We start from the raw sequence: 19,334 nt of genomic DNA, 5'->3' as shown, positions 1-19,334 counted from the left end.
GTGTGTTTTTAGCAGTTTGCGTTTAATTACAATTGTTTTGGTGATATTGATTATGACTCATATGTCATAAAAATATCCAAACTTCCTCACATCCTTTCCCTGTGTTTTCCTGATGTTAATATATCACAGGAATATATTATTGTATCATACCCACAGTATTAACAACTGCACCAGGCAAAACACAGGACATTTCTATCAGCAAAATATCACCATTGTTGCCCTTTAAGGCCATATTAGCCTCTCTCCTTTACCATAATATGACACCAAAGAACCACTAGACCATCCATCACTTACTCACTGTAGTTCATTCGGTTTAGTATATGCTACCTGATAAATAGTCACCCCAAAAATAGTGGTATGGATTTCAATGAGGTATTTTCTTACAAAGTCTCATGAACTGAGTTTGATTCTAGATCCCTCCTAAAGTTAGAAGGAGATAACTGATTGCCCAAAGTTGTCCTATGATATATTCACATCATACTGCATTATAGCATATACTACCTAAGGACACAAACACACATGTATAATAATAATGACAGTGATGGAGATAAAGTAAAATATCAATAAAGTCAACAACAATGTTGGTAGACTGAATCCATAGACTCTCAAGTTGTAAAGTTTAGCAACATAACAATAAAGCATTATATATATCAAATTGTTACACTTGAATATACTCATGTGAAAGAGTGATCACACTGCAGTTTTGTTAGAAGCTATCTAGGAAGGGCTAGGGTATGCAAGTGAGTTTTCTGGAGATGGCCTACTGTTTTTCATGGCTGTAATGGGTGAGCATTAAGACTGCAGGGTCCTTAGAGACTTCATCCAAGGATTCCTTGTTGTTTCTGATATGCCTTTCCTGTCACTATAACATAGCGTAATAATTCCTAGGTATTATCTCACCCTATTGGTTTCCTACAAAATCAACATGAAGATATACTCTTATATAGTAAAGTGAGTAGAATAATTGGTGATTTCTTAGTTCCTGTTAATGAATTTTATAGAATTCAAAACTTGTGCAAGTAATTTCAAGCCCTCTATAAAATGAAAGCTGGAAATAGAGCTTTGTAAACACACAGGGCCACATTTAATTATATGGTAGGAAAACATACCAAAAATATGCTTTTATAAACAGTATATGTCACATATGAGGGAATTATTTTCAAATGTTGCTGACCCAAACACATTGAGTACTGTGTTTTGGAATAACTCTGGGAAGCCAGGACTACTACAGAAGAGAAATTTTTGTATAATAGAAAGAACAAATATCTTAGTAATGTGACTTCCTTATATAATGTGTACAGCAGAAATGAGAGTAATAGAAATGCCAGGGAATATGTGTTTATATTAATAAGACCTATTTTATTTTTATTTGTGCATATGTGTGTGGGATATCATAGGCGCCCACTAATATGAAGGGATAACAATCCCATAGGAAGACCAAGAGCCAACTAACCTGGGCCTCTGGGAGCTCACAGAGACTGAGTTAGATACTTTAGGTATCTAGAAAGTTGAGAAAGGGTGATGCATCCCTTGAATCTGAATTCTCAGGCAGTTATGAACTGTCCAAATATGTCCTTTGGAAATAAATTTTGCTCTGGAGAGCAGCATTTACTCTTCTACCTTTGAACACTTTCTCCAAACCTTCCAAAAATATTCATAGGTATCTTATCCCTTTATGGTCTGAAGACATAGTCCCAATCTCTGGCTCTGCAGCTTCACAGTCTGCAATAATGGAAACTTCAGCCAGTCCAATGATACACTTTACAGTTTTCCTTCTAATAGCCTCTCCAGAGCTTTCTTCACATCTTTATTCCTTAGACTATAAATGAAGGGGTTCAGCATCGGGGTGACCACAGTATACATCACAGAGGCTCTTGCAGCAGAGTGAGAGCTTTGGACCACAGCAGAACTGACATACACTCCAAGGCCTGTACTATAAAATAAGAAGACAATGGAAAGGTGAGAGACACATGTAGAAAATGCCGTGTACTTCCCTTGAACTGAGGAGATAGAACATATGGAGGACACTATCTTGAAATAAGAGTAAAGGATACTACTGAAGGAAATGACTGCCAATAGAACAGGTACAAGATTCATTATGAGGTGGCTTGATAAGCTGTCTAAACATGTGAGTTGAGACAGCTGGTTAAGCTCACAGAAGAAGTGGGGAATTTTTACATCTCCACAAAAGGTCAACTGTAGCACAATTGAGCTCTGTAAGAAGGCATGTAGGATGCTAACAACCCAGGACAGCAGAACCATCAGTATACAGAGATGTTGGTTAACAATGAATGTGTAATACAATGGGTGACAGATAGCCACATATCGGTCATAGGCCATCACAGCCAGGAGAAAGTTGTCCAATTCTGCAAAAACCAAGAAGACAGACATCTGGCTAATACAGTCTGCATATGTAATGGCCTTGCTTTGAGTCTGTATATTTACCAGCATCTTTGGGACAGTGGTGGAGGTGAAACAGATGTCCACAAAGGACAGGTTAGCAAGGAAGAAGTACATGGGTGTGTGCAGGGGAGACTGTGTGATGATGACCATGATGATGAGCAGGTTCCCAAGCACTGTTACCAGGTACATGGAAAGGAACAGTACAAAAATGAGGAATTGAAGGTGTGGGTTTTCTGAAAATCCAAGAAGAAAAAAACTTGGAATTCTTCTTGTGCTGTTGCCTGATTCCATCAGTCACATGTGTCTATGAGACAAGATAAAGACAAGATAGCATGACTATTCTCACATTGATGTAGATTATATGCTAAATTTTATGTTTTCAGCAAATTAACTTCTGAATTGTTTCCAAGAAATTGTTCTTCTTATGGAGTCTCTGATGTTAATCTTGATAGACATTCCTTTCACTCTCTGAACCTTTTATTAAAAGTCATGTATTCTACAGTTTTAATGAGAAATTATTATGAATACATAATGTTACTGCTAAATATGATTCAGGCAGTGTTTAGGGAATTTATAGAGGTTGATAAAAACAAAAATAACTTCATGTATATGAATGAAAAGGATATAGGAAAATAAAGAAATCATGTTTACTACCTTTTGGGGTGATAGCATAACATACCTTTATCTACATACACATTCTGCAAAATTCACCCTTTTAATGAATTAGAGCACACACATACACAGAGAGAGAAAGAGAGAGAAATAGAATAACAATTAAAACTATTTTAAAACAATTACCCTGTAACAGGACAAGGAGTGGTGATGCAGTGAAGAGTATGAAAGCCAGGTGACAGCAGATGCTGGCGAGGATGTGGAGAAAGAGGAACACTCCTCCATTGTTGGTGGGATTGCAGACTTGTACAACCACTCTGGAAATCAGTCTGGCGGTTCCTCAGAAAATTGGACATAGTACTACCGGAGGATCCAGCAATACCTCTCCTGGGCATATATCCAGAAGAAGCCCCAACTGGTAAGAAGGACACATGCTCCACTATGTTCATAGCAGCCTTATTTATAATAGCCAGAAACTGGAAAGAACCCAGATGCCCCTCAACAGAGGAATGGATACAGAAAATGTGGTACATCTACACAATGGAGTACTACTCAGCTATTAAAAAGAATGAATTTATGAAATTCCTAGCCAAATGGATGGACCTGGAGAGCATCATCCTGAGTGAGGTAACACAATCACAAAGGAACTCACACAATATGTACTCACTGATAAGTGGATACTAGCCCAAAACCTAGGATACCCACGATATAAGATACAATTTCCTAAACACATGAAACTCAAGAAAAATGAAGACTGAAGTGTGGACACTATGCCCCTCCTTAGAAGTGGGAACAAAACACCCATGGAAGGAGTTACAGAAACAAAGTATGGAGCTGAGATGAAAGGATGGACCATGTAGAGACTGCCATATCCAGGGATCCACCCCATAATCAGCTTCCAAATGCTGACACCATTGCATACACTAGCAAGATTTTACTGAAAGGACCCAGATGTAGCTGTCTCTTGTGAGACTATGCCGGGGCCTAGCAAACACAGAAGTGGATGCTCACAGTCAGCTAATGGATGGATCACAGGGCTCCCAATGGAGGAGCTAGAGAAAGTACCCAAGGAGCTAAAGGGATCTTCAACCCTATAGGTGGAACAACATTATGAACTAACCAGTACCCCTGAGCTCTTGACTCTAGCTGCATATGTATCAAAAGATGGCCTAGTCGGCCATCACTGGAAAGAGAGGCCCATTGGACACGCAGACTTTGTGTGCCCCGGTACAGGGGAACGCCAGGGCCAAAGGGGGGGAGTGGGTGGGTAGGGGAGTGGGGGAGGGTGGGTAAGGGGGACTTTTGGTATAGCATTGGAAATGTAAATGAGCTAAATACCTAATTAAAAAAAAAAAAAAAAAGAAGAGTATGAAAGCAAGTATAACTGAAAAGAAAGATAGAAGCTGCTGTTATGTGTCTGCCATGCCTGTGCATGTATATATCTGTGATTTACGCATTTTGAGGAAATCACACACAGGACTTTCTGCATAGTAACCAGGTGACATTCTGGCCAGATCATTCTGTGTAGTGGGATGTTCTGTGCCTCACAGGGTGCTTAGAAGCAACCCAGCCTCTAATGAAGACTCCCTGTATGAGAGGTGAGCAGTGCTAGACACTGAAGGGTAGAATTGCTTCACATTGAGAAGTGAAGTTTAACCTAAAAGCAAAATTGTTATTGCAGCATGTGTGTAATTTAAAATCCATGAAAAAGAACACAAAATACCTTCCCAATGGATCCACGGGCACAATTGTACAGTTTTTTACATGGTTTGAAACAGCTAATATGTGCTATGAACAATCATTCTTTGATGTCTGTGCCTGTTATTTAGTGAAAAGATAAGCTGAGAAATAGAAAATAAAATTGGAGTAGACATATAATGCATAATGACTAGCCTAGAATACTACTGGAATATTTCATAAGCAATGTATGAGCAAGTATGCACACATAATATGTAGAGAAACATTTTCAGAGATACTAAGAAACTCTGAAGCAGAACAGGGCAGTGGTAATTAGTTTCTCCCCTTAACACATCAAGATTATGGAGTTTTTTCATTTTAGTTTTATCTAGTATCATCATGGTTTTTTATTTATTCAAAGTTCTGTGGCTCATTGGGACATTTCCACATATGTATATAGAGTATCTCAATCACATTTCCTTTCTCTACTAGATTTTCTCATGTGTCCTCTCTTATTCTTTTGCATTTCAATGTTTACAATCTTACAAAGTTTTAGTATTACATGTTTTCTCTAGTGTGGATAAAGATAGAGAAGCAAAGGGGAGTGAAAGGAAGGGTAATTATGATACCATGCCCTTTACTATTGCATTGTCATTAATTTTGACTTTGAATTAATCCCTAGCAACTTGTAATATACATAGGATACAGAGTGATCATTCTACATGGGTACACAGCATTTGATGATCATGGCAAAGGACTTACTGTTGCCATTTCCTTCAACATTTATTACCTATTTATGTTGTAAGAATTCCAATTACTCTCTTATAACTTTCTATTTAAAAAAACCACGTAATAAATTACAAGTGTACAGTTTTTAAAGTAATGTTTTATTTATTTCTATAAAATAAATGTCAGATGTGGAAGTATATGTAATAAGTTTCAAACTATGATCCCCTTGGCATACTGCAGGTCATGAGGTCTTCAGCACTCATGAAGCATTATTTGATAGCAGTTTGAACCTCATTTTCTCTTCTCATTTTTTCTTTCCTAGACTTCAATGATATCCTTTACTTTATATAACATTCATTTCAATTCTTGTTTAGTGTGATTCAATATGAAGCAAATATTTAAAAGACCAATTTTTGATGGTATCACAAAGGATAAGTAACTTAAAGTCAAACTTTTGAAGACTTGAAAGGAAACAAATATGATTTTAAAAACACCTCTAAATACATGGAGGCAGCTTTATTAAAACTTAATGGGTCTCATAGAGCTGCATGTTCAAGTATGCTCCAATCAAATGCATGGATGTTTCTTGAATGATGAAAAGAATGACTAACATGCAAATAATGAATAAATGTGGTGGCACCCTCCCACTTTTGGGTTGTATCTCATTACAGACATGAAAATAGCAAGTTAAAGAATAATAAAGATGAAGAAACACACTGGAAGCATGTAAAAAGGACCTGATGGAAAAATAGGACAAAAATAAATGACACATTAGTGAATTCTTTCTGAAGAACAAGAAGCCAGTTGAACACAAGCATGACGGATTATAATAAATTAATGAACACAAAACAAACTTTCAAATATTATTATGAATTCACTTATAAGAGTAATAAAGAAATAAGTGAAAATCAGGCGATTTGTAAAAAAAAAAAATGTAAAGGAACTCTAATACATACACTGAAAGAATACGTTTGACACCAGGAATATAAATGTTCCCACAAGAGAATACAAAAAAAGACCTCATAAGCATTTTCAGTAGAGAAAGGAAATGAACAAAAAACCTCATAGAAATATTGAGCCTTTCTCAGAGATTGGAAAAATTTCTGTGTTTGTGTGTCTGTGTGTGTTTGTATGTGTGTGCCTTCAAGTGTATGTATGTGTATTCACAGCAAACATTGATATTTAATTACCATTTCCTATCAACTTGTAATATTGCCTTCCACTGATCTTTCTCCTCATCATAAAAACAGTCCAATAAATCTCATTTAATACAAAATGGCTCTATTGCTCTGCACTCCACTCCTGTATTCTCCTACTACTTAAACTGTAAAGACTCTTGGGTAGTTCTTACAGTAAAATAAACTTTTACATCTAACCCAGTTCCCACTTCCATTCAGGATTCTGTTTTTGCCATTTCTGTCATCAATGAAATTTGGGGTTAATTTCTTTAAGATTCATTTCTCAATTTAATATTCTGAACAAAAAGTGATGGAATGGCAAGGTAAGCAGTCAGAGAAACCCCACTATACTAACAAGGACTGGCTCACAGTGACCTCAGAAGGACAAACCTAGAACCAATTTTCTTTAACAATCTCTTGCAGTGTCTACAGAGTAAAACTCACCTGACCGCTCTCTTTGAAGAATTCACTGAATGGCAGCTCAAGCTTCTCAGAAAATGGTGGAGACTGAAACTATGAACCAGTCCACACAGCACAAAGAACTGAAAACACTTAAGAAACAAGAAGTGAGTACTACCTCTCCAGCTTCTATCCAAGGCTGCATACTCTGAAGGTCAGGAGAAGATAAGGTTGAAGTGTCCTACACTTGCTCATTCTCACATTTCCCTAATTTTACATCATTATCCTTTAAGTAGCTGATTATCCTCTGGGACACAGGACTGGAAAGCCAAGAATTTAATTTTGCTGATTCCCAGGGACCAATGACTTTTGGTTGTCTCTTCTCCATGAACTTAACTACTCTCTAAAGGTTTTGTCTCCTGGAAACCATTATTCAATTGACATTTTCCTAAAGCCTAATACAAATGACCTCTTTTAAGTCAATCATGTGAATCGTTAAAATATTTTCAGTGGATCTCACAAAAATCCCTGAAATGTCAGAAAACTGTTCACATCTGCTCTCAAAAATATTTTTGTTGTTGTTTCTTCTGCATATTTATAAGTACATGTGCCTCCATGGGCCAGATGATGGGATTAGATCCTGTAGAACTGGACTTAGAGAAGGTTGTGGGATATGATGTAAGTTCCAAGAACCAAACATGGATTGTCTGCATGGTAGCAAATCTGCTAACTACTGCTTTATCTGGCCAGCCTCTCCATTAACTTTTTTTATTTAATTTTATTTTATTTTACTTATTCAATTTACATTCTGCACACTGCCCCCTTCAAGGTCACTCCTCCCATAATCCTTCCCCCATTCCACCTCCTGTTCTTCTCTGAGCATGTGGGGACACCCAGAATTTCTCTTCCCCTCCTCCTTCAAGTCTCTGGGAAGCTAAATTTTTCCTCTCCAATGCCAAAGAAGGCAGCCTAGCTAGTAGAACATATCTCAGGTACAAGCAACAGCTTTTAGGATAGCCCCCAATCCAGTTGTTCAGGACCCACATGAAGGTCAAACAGCACATCTGCTACATCTGACTGGGGAGGCCTAGGTCCAGACTGTATGTTCTTTGTTGGTGGTTGACTCAGAGAGCCCAAAAGGTCCAGGTTAGGTGACTGAGTTGATCTTCTGATGAAATTCCTACTCCTTCAGGGCCACAATCCTTACTCCTATTCTTCCATAAGAATCTCCAAGCTCCATCCACTGTTAGGCTTTGGGTGTCTGTATCTGTCTGAGTCAGCTAAGTCAGAAAAAACATGCTCCTGTCTGCAAGCATAACAGAGAACCATTAATAGTGTTAGGAATTGGTGCTTGCCTGTGGGATGGGCCTCAATTTGTGCTGGTTATTCGTTAGCCATTCCCTCCCTAGGTTTCTGCTCCCTCCCCCACACTTGTTTTTTGATAAAGAAGTTGAAAACATACAATGGAAAAAGAAAAACATCTTCAACAAATGGAGCTGGAATAACTGATATCTACACGTAGAGGAAGGAAAACAGATCCTTACTTAACACCCTACTAAAAACTAAAGTGCATAGCTGGGCTTGGTGGCGCACGCCTTTAATCCCAGCACTCAGGAGGCAGATGCAGGCGGATTTCTGAGTTCCAGGCCAGCCTGGTCTACAAAGTGAGCTCCAGGACAGCCAGGGCTATACATAGAAACCCTGTCTCAAAAAAAAAAAAAAAACAAAAACAAAAACAAAAAAACAAAACAAAACAAAACAAACAAACAAACAAAAAAACTAAAGTGCAATTGGATCAAGGATCTCAACATAAAACCAGATATAATAAATATCATACAAAATAAGAGGGAAAATACCCTTGTATGCATTGGTATGGGAAACAATTTCCTGAACAGAACAAAAATGGCTCAGACTCTAAAATCAGCAATTGATAAATGGGACCTCATAAAACTGCAAAATTTTTGTAGGGCAAAAGACACTGTAAATAGGACAAAACAGCAGCCCACAGACTGGGAAAGGATTTTCATCAATCCTATATCTGACATAGAGTTAATATCCAAAATTTAAAAAGAACACAGGAAGTTAGATACCAACAATCTAAATAACCCAATTTAAAAATGAGGTACAGAACTAAACAGATAATTCTCTATAGAAAAACCTCCAATGGCCCAGAAGCACTTAAAGAAATGTTCAAAGTCCTTAGCCATCAGAGAAATGCAAAAAGAAAGAAATCTGAGGTTTCATTTTACACTTAGAATGGCTAAGATCAAAAACTCAAGAGATAGCACATGCTGGCAAGGATGTGGAGCAAGGGCAACACTCCTCCACTGCTGGTGGGAGTGCGTATTGGCTAGTTTTGTGTCAACTTGACACAGCTGGAATTATCACAGAGAAAGGAGGTTCAGTTGAGGAAATATCTCAATGAGATCCAACTGTAAGGCATTTTCTCAATTAGTGATCAAGGGGGAAAGGCCCCTTGTGGGTGGGACCAACTCTGGGCTGGTAATCTTGGTTCTATAAGAGAATAGGCTGAGCAAGCCAGGGGAAGCAAGCAAATAAGGAACATCCCTCCATGGCCTCTGCATCAGCTCCTGCTTCCTGACCTGCTTGAGTTCCAGTCCTGACTTCCTTGGTGATGAACAGCAGTACGGAATTGTAAGCTGAATAAACCCTTTCCTCCCCAACTTGCTTCTTGGTCATGATGTTTGAGCAGGGATAGAAACCCTGACTAAGACAGAGTGAAAACTTGTACAACCACTTTGGAAACCACTTTGGTGGTTTCTCAGAAAACAGGCAACAGTTCTACCTCAAGGCCCAGCTATACTACTCCTAGTCATATACCAAAAGTTGTTTCACCATCCAATAAAGACATTTGTTCAATTATGTTCATAGCAGGTTTATTCTTAATAGCCAGAAACTGGAAATGATCCGAATTTCCCTCAACTTAAGAATGAGTAAAGAAAATGGTCCTGTGGAGGCTCAGTGACCCAGGGTATGGGAATGCTAGGGTGCTGAGGCAGGAATGGGTTAGCAGGTAGGGAAACACCCTAGGAGAGGCAGGAAACAGGAGGAGATAGGGGGTTTGTGGAGAGAAAACTGGGAAGGGGGATAACATCTGAAATGTTAATAAATAAAATAACCAATAAAAATTTTTTAAAAAGAATATGTGGTATATCTACACAATGGAATACTAGTCGGCTATTAAAAACCAAGACATCATGAACTTTTCAAGTATATGAATGAAACTTGAGAATATCATCCTGAGTGAGGTAACCCAGACCCAAAACGACATGCATTGTTTGTACTCACTTAAAACTGTATAATAACATAACATACAGGTACCATAGAACACTCCACAGACACAAAGAAGCTAAACAGGAAGGAAGGCCCCAGTGAGAAAGCTTGAGTCTCACTTAGATGGAGGGAATAAAAGAGTCATAAGAGGCAGATGGAGGGAGGTAACTGGGAGGGAAAAGATTTGAGCAGGAGAATGGGGGAATTTGATGTCAGGTGTAGAGAAGGACTGGAGAGATGGCTAGATGGCCATGAAATGATGGAAATCTGTAACTGATAGCAGTGAGGAGGTAGAGATCATCTCCAGGATAAAACAAAGACCTGGGATAAGGGAGGCACTCAAGAATCAATGTGGGTGACCTTAGCTGTGACTTACTATATTGAGGACATGGAACTTAAAGAGGTCACCTCCTCTAACCAGACAGGAACCCCACTGGAGCATTAAAGACACTAATCAACCCACAGAACTTTCAACACCAAGTTTATACTATCTCCTTTAACTCTTACTGAGCTTACTCTGTGACAATTTCATAAAAATATTGTATGCATTCTGATTGTCACAAATCAGCCCTTATTCCCTCCTACTGTTTTTTTTTTTTTTTTTTTTTTTGTCAAAAAACAAATAATCCAATTTTTATTTTTATTTTTTTTTTGATTTTTTTTTTAATTAGGTATTTAGCTCATTTACATTTCCAATGCTATACCAAAAGTCCCCCTTACCCACCCACCCCCACTCCCCTACCCACCCACTCCCCCCCCTTGGCCCTGGCGTTCCCCTGTACCGGGGCACACAAAGTCTGCGTGTCCAATGGGCCTCTCTTTCCAGTGATGGCCGACTAGGCCATCTTTTGATACATATGCAGCTAGAGTCAAGAGCTCAGGGGTACTGGTTAGTTCATAATGTTGTTCCACCTATAGGGTTGAAGATCCCTTTAGCTCCTTGGGTACTTTCTCTAGCTCCTCCATTGGGAGCCCTGTGATCCATCCATTAGCTGACTGTGAGCATCCACTTCTGTGTTTGCTAGGCCCCGGCATAGTCTCACAAGAGACAGCTACATCTGGGTCCTTTCAGTAAAATCTTGCTAGTGTATGCAATGGTGTCAGCATTTGGAAGCTGATTATGGGGTGGATCCCTGGATATGGCAGTCTCTACATGGTCCATCCTTTCATCTCAGCTCCATACTTTGTTTCTGTAACTCCTTCCATGGGTGTTTTGTTCCCACTTCTAAGGAGGGGCATAGTGTCCACACTTCAGTCTTCATTTTTCTTGAGTTTCATGTGTTTAGGAAATTGTATCTTATATCGTGGGTATCCTAGGTTTTGGGCTAGTATCCACTTATCAGTGAGTACATATTGTGTGAGTTCCTTTGTGATTGTGTTACCTCACTCAGGATGATGCTCTCCAGGTCCATCCATTTGGCTAGGAATTTCATAAATTCATTCTTTTTAATAGCTGAGTAGTACTCCATTGTGTAGATGTACCACATTTTCTGTATCCATTCCTCTGTTGAGGGGCATCTGGGTTCTTTCCAGTTTCTGGCTATTATAAATAAGGCTGCTATGAACATAGTGGAGCATGTGTCCTTCTTACCAGTTGGGGCTTCTTCTGGATATATGCCCAGGAGAGGTATTGCTGGATCCTCCGGTAGTACTATGTCCAATTTTCTGAGGAACCGCCAGACTGATTTCCAGAGTGGTTGTACAAGCCTGCAATCCCACCAACAATGGAGGAGTGTTCCTCTTTTTCCACATCCTCGCCAGCATCTGCTGTCACCTGAATTTTTGATCTTAGCCATTCTCACTGGTGTGAGGTGGAATCTCAGGGTTGTTTTGATTTGCATTTCCCTGATGATTAAGGATGTTGAACATTTTTTCAGGTGCTTCTCTGCCATTCGGTATTCCTCAGGTGAGAATTCTTTGTTCAGTTCTGAGCCCCATTTTTTAAGGGGGTTATTTGATTTTCTGAGGTCCACCTTCTTGAGTTCTTTATATATGTTGGTTATTAGTCCCCTATCTGATTTAGGATAGGTAAAGATCCTTTCCCAGTCTGTTGGTGGTCTTTTTGTCTTATAGACAGTGTCTTTTGCCTTGCAGAAACTTTGGAGTTTCATTAGGTCCCATTTGTCAATTCTCGATCTTACAGCACAAGCCATTGCTGTTCTGTTCAGGAATTTTTCCCCTGTGCCCATATCTTCAAGGCTTTTCCCCACTTTCTCCTCTATAAGTTTCAGTGTCTCTGGTTTTATGTGAAGTTCCTTGATCCACTTAGATTTGACCTTAGTACAAGGAGATAAGTATGGATCGATTCGCATTCTTCTACATGATAACAACCAGTTGTGCCAGCACCAATTGTTGAAAATGCTGTCTTTCTTCCACTGGATGGTTTTGGCTCCCTTGTCGAAGATCAAGTGACCATAGGTGTGTGGGTTCATTTCTGGGTCTTCAATTCTATTCCATTGGTCCACTTGTCTGTCTCTATACCAGTACCATGCAGTTTTTATCACAATTGCTCTGTAGTAAAGCTTTAGGTCAGGCATGGTGATTCCACCAGAGGTTCTTTTATCCTTGAGAAGAGTTTTTGCTATCCTCGGTTTTTTGTTATTCCAGATGAATTTGCAAATTGCTCCTTCTAATTCGTTGAAGAATTGAGTTGGAATTTTAATGGGGATTGCATTGAATCTGTAGATTGCTTTTGGCAAGATAGCCATTTTTACAATGTTGGTCCTGCCAATCCATGAGCATGGGAGATCTTTCCATCTTCTGAGATCTTCTTTAATTTCTTTCTTCAGGGACTTGAAGTTTTTATCATACAGATCTTTCACTTCCTTCGTTAGAGTCACGCCGAGATATTTTATATTATTTGTGGCTATTGAGAAGGGTGTTGTTTCCCTAATTTCTTTCTCAGCCTGTTTATTCTTTGTGTAGAGAAAGGCCATTGACTTGTTTGAGTTAATTTTATATCCAGCTACTTCACCGAAGCTGTTTATCAGGTTTAGGAGTTCTCTGGTGGAATTTTTAGGGTCACTTATATATACTATCATATCATCTGCAAAAAGTGATATTTTGACTTCCTCTTTTCCAATTTGTATCCCCTTGATCTCCTTTTGTTGTCGAATTGCTCTGGCTAATACTTCAAGTACTATGTTGAAAAGGTAGGGAGAAAGTGGGCAGCCTTGTCTAGTCCCTGATTTTAGTGGGATTGCTTCCAGCTTCTCTCCATTTACTTTGATGTTGGCTACTGGTTTGCTGTAGATTGCTTTTATCATGTTTAGGTATTGGCCTTGAATTCCTGATCTTTCCAGAACTTTTATCATGAATGGGTGTTGGATCTTGTCAAATGCTTTTTCTGCATCTAACGAGATGATCATGTGGTTTTTGTCTTTGAGTTTGTTTATATAATGGATTACATTGATGGATTTTCGTATATTAAACCATCCCTGCATCCCTGGAATAAAACCTACTTGGTCAGGATGGATGATTGCTTTAATGTGTTCTTGGATTCGGTTAGCGAGAATTTTATTAAGAATTTTTGCATCGATGTTCATAAGAGAAATTGGTCTGAAGTTCTCTATCTTTGTTGGATCTTTCTGTGGTTTAGGTATCAGAGTAATAGTGGCTTCATAAAATGAGTTGGGTAGAATACCTTCTACTTCTATCTTGTGAAAAAGTTTGTGCAGAACTGGAGTTAGATCTTCTTTGAAGGTCTGATAGAACTCTGCACTAAACCCGTCTGGTCCTGGGCTTTTTTTGGCTGGGAGACTATTAATAACTGCTTCTATTTCTTTAGGGGATATGGGACTGTTTAGAAGGTCAACTTGATCCTGATTCAACTTTGGTACCTGGTATCTGTCCAGAAATTTGTCCATTTCGTCCAGGTTTTCCAGTTTTGTTGAGTATAGCCTTTTGTAGAAGGATCTGATGGTGTTTTGGATTTCTTCAGGATCTGTTGTTATGTCTCCCTTTTCATTTCTGATTTTGTTAATTAGGATTTTGTCCCTGTGCCCTTTAGTGAGTCTAGCTAAGGGTTTATCTATCTTGTTGATTTTCTCAAAGAACCAACTCCTCGTTTGGTTAATTCTTTGAATAGTTCTTCTTGTTTCCACTTGGTTGATTTCACCCCTGAGTTTGATTATTTCCTGCCGTCTACTCCTCTTGGGTGAATTTGCTTCCTTTTTTTCTAGAGCTTTTAGATGTGTTGTCAAGCTGCTAGTATGTGCTCTCTCCCGTTTTTTCTTGAAGGCACTCATAGCTATGAGTTTCCCTCTTAGAAATGCTTTCATTGTGTCCCAAAGGTTTGGGTACGTTGTGGCTTCATTTTCATTAAACTCTAAAAAGTCTTTAATTTCTTTCTTTATTCCTTCCTTGACCAAGGTATCATTGAGAAGAGTGTTGTTCAGTTTCCATGTGAATGTTGGCTTTCTGTTATTTATTTTGTTATTGAAGATCAGCCTTAGTGCATGGTGATCTGATAGGATACATGGGACAATTTCAATATTTTTGAATCTGTTGAGGCCTGATTTGTGACCTATTATGTGGTCAATTTTGGAGAAGGTACCATGAGGTGCTGAGAAGAAGGTATATCCTTTTGTTTTAGGATAAAATGTTCTGTAGATATCTGTCAGATCCATTTGTTTCATCACTTCTGTTAGTTTCAGTGTGTCCCTGTTTAGTTTCTGTTTCCATGATCTGTCCATTGGTGAAAGTGGTGTGTTGAAGTCTCCCACTATTATTGTGTGAGGCGCAATGTGTGCTTTGAGCTTTACTAAAGTTTCTTTAGTGAATGTGGCTGCTCTTGTATTTGGAGCATAGATATTCAGAATTGAGAGTTCCTCTTGGAGGATTTTACCTTTGATGAGAATGAAGTGTCCCTCCTTGTCTTTTTTGATGACTTTGGGTTGGAAGTCAATCTTATCAGATATTAGGATGGCTACTCCTGCTTGTTTCTTCATACCATTTGCTTGGAAAATTGTTTTCCAGCCTTTCATTCTGAGGTAGTGTCTATCTTTTTCTCTGAGATGAGTTTCCTGTAAGCAGCAAAATGTTGGGTCTTGTTTGTGTAGCCAGTTTGTTAGTCTATGTCTTTTTATTGGCGAGTTGAGACCATTGATGTTAAGAGATATTAAGGAAAAGTAATTGTTGCTTCCTGTTATTTTAGTTGTTAAAGGTGGCATTCTGTTCTTGTGGCTGTCTTCTTTTAGGTTTGTTGAGGGATTACCTTCTTGTTTTTTTCTAGGGCGTTGTTCCCGTTCTTGTATTGGTTTTTTTCTGTTATTATCCTTTGAAGGGCTGGATTCGTGGAGAGATAATGCGTGAATTTGGTTTTGTCGTGGAATACTTTGGTTTCTCCCTCTATGATAATTGAGAGTTTGGCTGGGTATAGTAGCCTGGGCTGCAGTTTGTGTTCTCTTAGTGTCTGTATAACATCTGTCCAGGCTCTTCTGGCTTTCATAGTCTCTGGTGAAAAATCTGGTGTAATTCTGATAGGCTTGCCTTTATATGTTACTTGACCTTTTTCCCTTACTGCTTTTAGTATTCTATCTTTATTTAGTGCATTTGATGTTCTGATTATTATGTGTCGGGAGGAATTTCTTTTCTGGTCCAGTCTATTTGGAGTTCTGTAGGCTTCTTGTATGTTCATATGCATCTCATTCTTTAGATTTGGGAAGTTTTCTTCAATAATTTTGTTGAAGATGTTTGCTGGACCTTTGAGTTGAAAATCTTCATTCTCATCCACTCCTATTATCCGTACGTTTGGTCTTCTTATTGTGTCCTGGATTTCCTGGATATTTTGAGTTAGGATCTTTTTGAATTTTCCATTTTCTTTGATTGTTGTGCCGATGTTCTCTATGGAATCTTCTGCACCTGAGATTCTCTCTTCCATCTCTTGTATTCTGTTGCTGATGCTCAAATCTATGGTTCCAGATTTCTTTCCTAGGGTTTCTATCTCTAGTGTTGCCTCGCTTTGAGTTTTCTTTATTGTGTCTACTTCCCTTTTTAGGTCTAGTATGGTTTTGTTCATTTCCATCACCTGTTTGTATGTTTTTTCCTCTTTTTCTGTAAGGACTTCTACCTGTTTGATTGTGTTTTCCTGTTTTTCTTTAAGGACTTGTAACTCTTTAGCAGTGTTCTCCTGTATTTCTTTAAGTGATTTATTAAAGTCCTTCTTGATGTCCTCTACCATCATCATGAGATATGCTTTTAAATCTAGGTCTAGGTTCTCAGGTGTGTTGGGGTTCCCTGGACTGGGCGAAGTGGGTGTGCTGGGTTCTGGTGATGGTGAGTGGTCTTGGTTCCTGTTAGTAAGATTCCTCCGTTTACCTTTCGCCATCTGGTAATCTCTGGAGTTAGTAGTTATAGTTGACTCTGTTTAGAGATTGTTCTTCTGGTGATTCTGTTACCGTCTATCAGCAGACCTGGGAGACAGATTCTCTCCTCTGAGTTTCAGTGCTCAGAGCACTCTCTGCTGGCAAGCTCTCTTACAGGGAAGGTGCGCAGATATCTTGTATTTGGACCTCCTCCTGGCCGAAGAAGAAGGCCCAAAACAGGACCTTTCTCAGACACTGTGTTGCTTTGGCAGTTCCCAGGTGGTACAGACTCTCACCTAAGCAGACTAAATTCCTAAGTTCCTTGGAGTCCCGGGACCAAGATGGCGACCGCTGCTGCTGTGGCTTAGGCCGCCTCCCCAGCCGGGTGGGCTCCTGTCCTCCGGTCCGGGAGGTGGCCGGCTGTCCCCGGCCCACACAGGGTGCTGCCTCAGCGCCTCTGTGCTTCTGCCTGTTCCAGAAGCTGTCAGGTTCTCTGGCGCACCCTCTCACCTGTTCAGACTAATTTCCTAAGTTCGGCGGGTCTCGGACCAAGATGGCGACCGCTGCTGCTGTGGCTTAGGCCGCCTCCCCAGCCGGGCGGGCACCTGTCCTCCGGTCCGGACGTTGGCTGGCTGTCCCCGGCCCACAAAGGGTGCTGCCTCAGCGCCTCTGTGCTTTCGCCTGTTCCAGAAGCTGTCAGGTTCTCTGGCGCACCCTCTCACCTGTTCAGACTAATTTCCTAAGTTCGGCGGGTCCCGGACCAAGATCCCTCCTACTGTTATTACTGGTCTGTCTTTCCCCTATGAATTGTTTTGTTATGTTTTCATACTCGTTGAAATTAGAAAATATCATCTTTTTGGCCATGAGTATAGATCTATGCACTGAAGGCTGTTGAGACTTCAGTGGTCACAATACTAAAGAGAATGATTGTCCCACAACAAGAAATTTTTTAATTTAATTTGATTTTTACATTCCATATTCCATTCCCCACCCCCCTTCAACCCTCCTTCTGCTCTACATCCCACATCTCCACCCTACCCCACCCCATCTCCACGTGGATGCCCCCAACCTCTACCCCACCTGACCTCTAAACACCCTGAGGCCTCCAATCTCTTGAGGATTAAGTGCATCATCTCTGAATGAACACAGACACTACTACTACTACTACTACTACTGTATGTGTGTTAGGGGCCTCATATCAGCTGGTGTATGTTTCTGTTTGGTGGTCCAGTGTTTGAGAGATCTCAGGAGTCCAGATTAATTGAGACTGCTAGTCCTCCTACAGGGTAGCCCTTCTCCTCAGGGTCTTTCAGCCTTCCCTATTTCAACAACAGGGGCCAGCTGCTTCTTCTGTCCATTGGTTGGGTGCAAATATCTGCATCTGAATCTTTCAGATGCTTGCTGGGTCTTTTGGAGGGCAGTCATGATAGGTCCCTATTTGTGAGTGCTCCATAGCCTCAGTAATAGTGTCAGGCCTTGGGAACTACCCTTGAGCTGGATCCCACTTTGGACCTGTTGCTGGACCTTCTTTTCCTCAGGCTCCTCTCCATTTCGATCCCTGTAATTCTTTCAGTCAGAAACAATTATGGGTCAGAGGTGTGACTGTGGGTTGGCAACCCCATCCCTTTCTTGATGTCCTGTCTTCCTGTTAGAGGTGGGCTCTGTAAGTTCCCTCTCCCTACTGTCAGGCATTTCATCTCAGCTCCCTCCCTTTGAATCCTGGGAGTCTCTCACCTCCCAGGTCTCTGGTGCATTCTGGGGTATCCCCCCCTACCTCCTATTTCCTGAGGTTGCCTGTTTACATTCTTTCTGCTGGCCCTCAGGGCTTCAGTCCTTTTTCCTCACCCAAAACAAAATCAGGTTTCCCTCCCTCCCCTAACCCTCCCCCACCCTGTCTACTTTCTCTCCCAGGTCCCTCCCTCCCTCCCCAATTGTGATTGCTTTCTTCTCTCTCCCAAGTGGGATTGAGGCATCCTCACTTGGGCACTTCAGCTTGTTGAGATTTTTGAGTCCTGTGGAATGTATCTTGGGTATTCTGTACTTTTTCTGGCTAATATCCACTTATTAGTGAATACATACCATGCATGTCCTATTGGGTCTGAGTTACCTCACTCCAGATGAGATTTTCTAGTTCCATCCATTTTCCTGCAAAACTCAGGATGACCTCATTCTAAATAGCTGAGTAGTATTCCTTTGTGTAAATGAACCACATTTTCTGTATCCATTCTTCTGTTGTGGGACATTTAGGTTGTTTCCAAAAGTTGTACTCTGGCCTCAAAATAAGTTCCTGGCATGAGCATAAGCATCTACCAAACGACCCACACTCACAAACACAAAATAAACAAAAAAAATATGACATGAAACTAAAACCTAAATCCTAGTATGCCTTTTTTTAAATAACACACACATAAAAATAACTACAGTCTGAGAATCAAATGGTGGAAATCATTCTATCAAACAATGAAGATAGACTAAATCAAGCTGGTCTGGAAATTCTAATGTCTTGCGTGCGCTCGACTGGCCAGGAAGAACGACGCTGCAACAGGATCCTTCTGCACATGTTTATTGGGAGAGCTTGATTGTAGAGGCGAAAGACCCTGAGCCCAGAACTGGCACTGCTTACATAGGCCTAGGAGAGGCGTGTCTCACATCTGATTGGTTAACTTGTCTTGGCAAAAGAACCTTCACTGCCTATGTTTGTGCAGTGGCCAGCAGTAGCCAACTGCCACTCTGCAAC

The 19,334-nt window shown here is 40.1% G+C and overlaps 1 protein-coding gene across 1 annotated transcript; it reads right to left on the bottom strand.

Annotated features, from left to right (window-relative positions):
* Positions 1-1,761: 1,761 nt before the first annotated feature.
* Positions 1,762-2,694, bottom strand: Olfr8 (olfactory receptor 8). Its single transcript, NM_207201.1, has one exon. It carries the CDS (start codon positions 2,692-2,694, stop codon positions 1,762-1,764), a length of 933 nt encoding a protein of 310 aa, NP_997084.1.
* Between the last annotated feature and the right edge of the window lie 16,640 nt (positions 2,695-19,334).

Source organism: Mus musculus, chromosome 10 (assembly GCF_000001635.26).
Source record: "Mus musculus strain C57BL/6J chromosome 10, GRCm38.p6 C57BL/6J".
Taxonomy (NCBI): Eukaryota; Metazoa; Chordata; class Mammalia; order Rodentia; family Muridae; genus Mus; species Mus musculus.
This window is presented reverse-complemented; position numbering and strand designations above follow the sequence as displayed.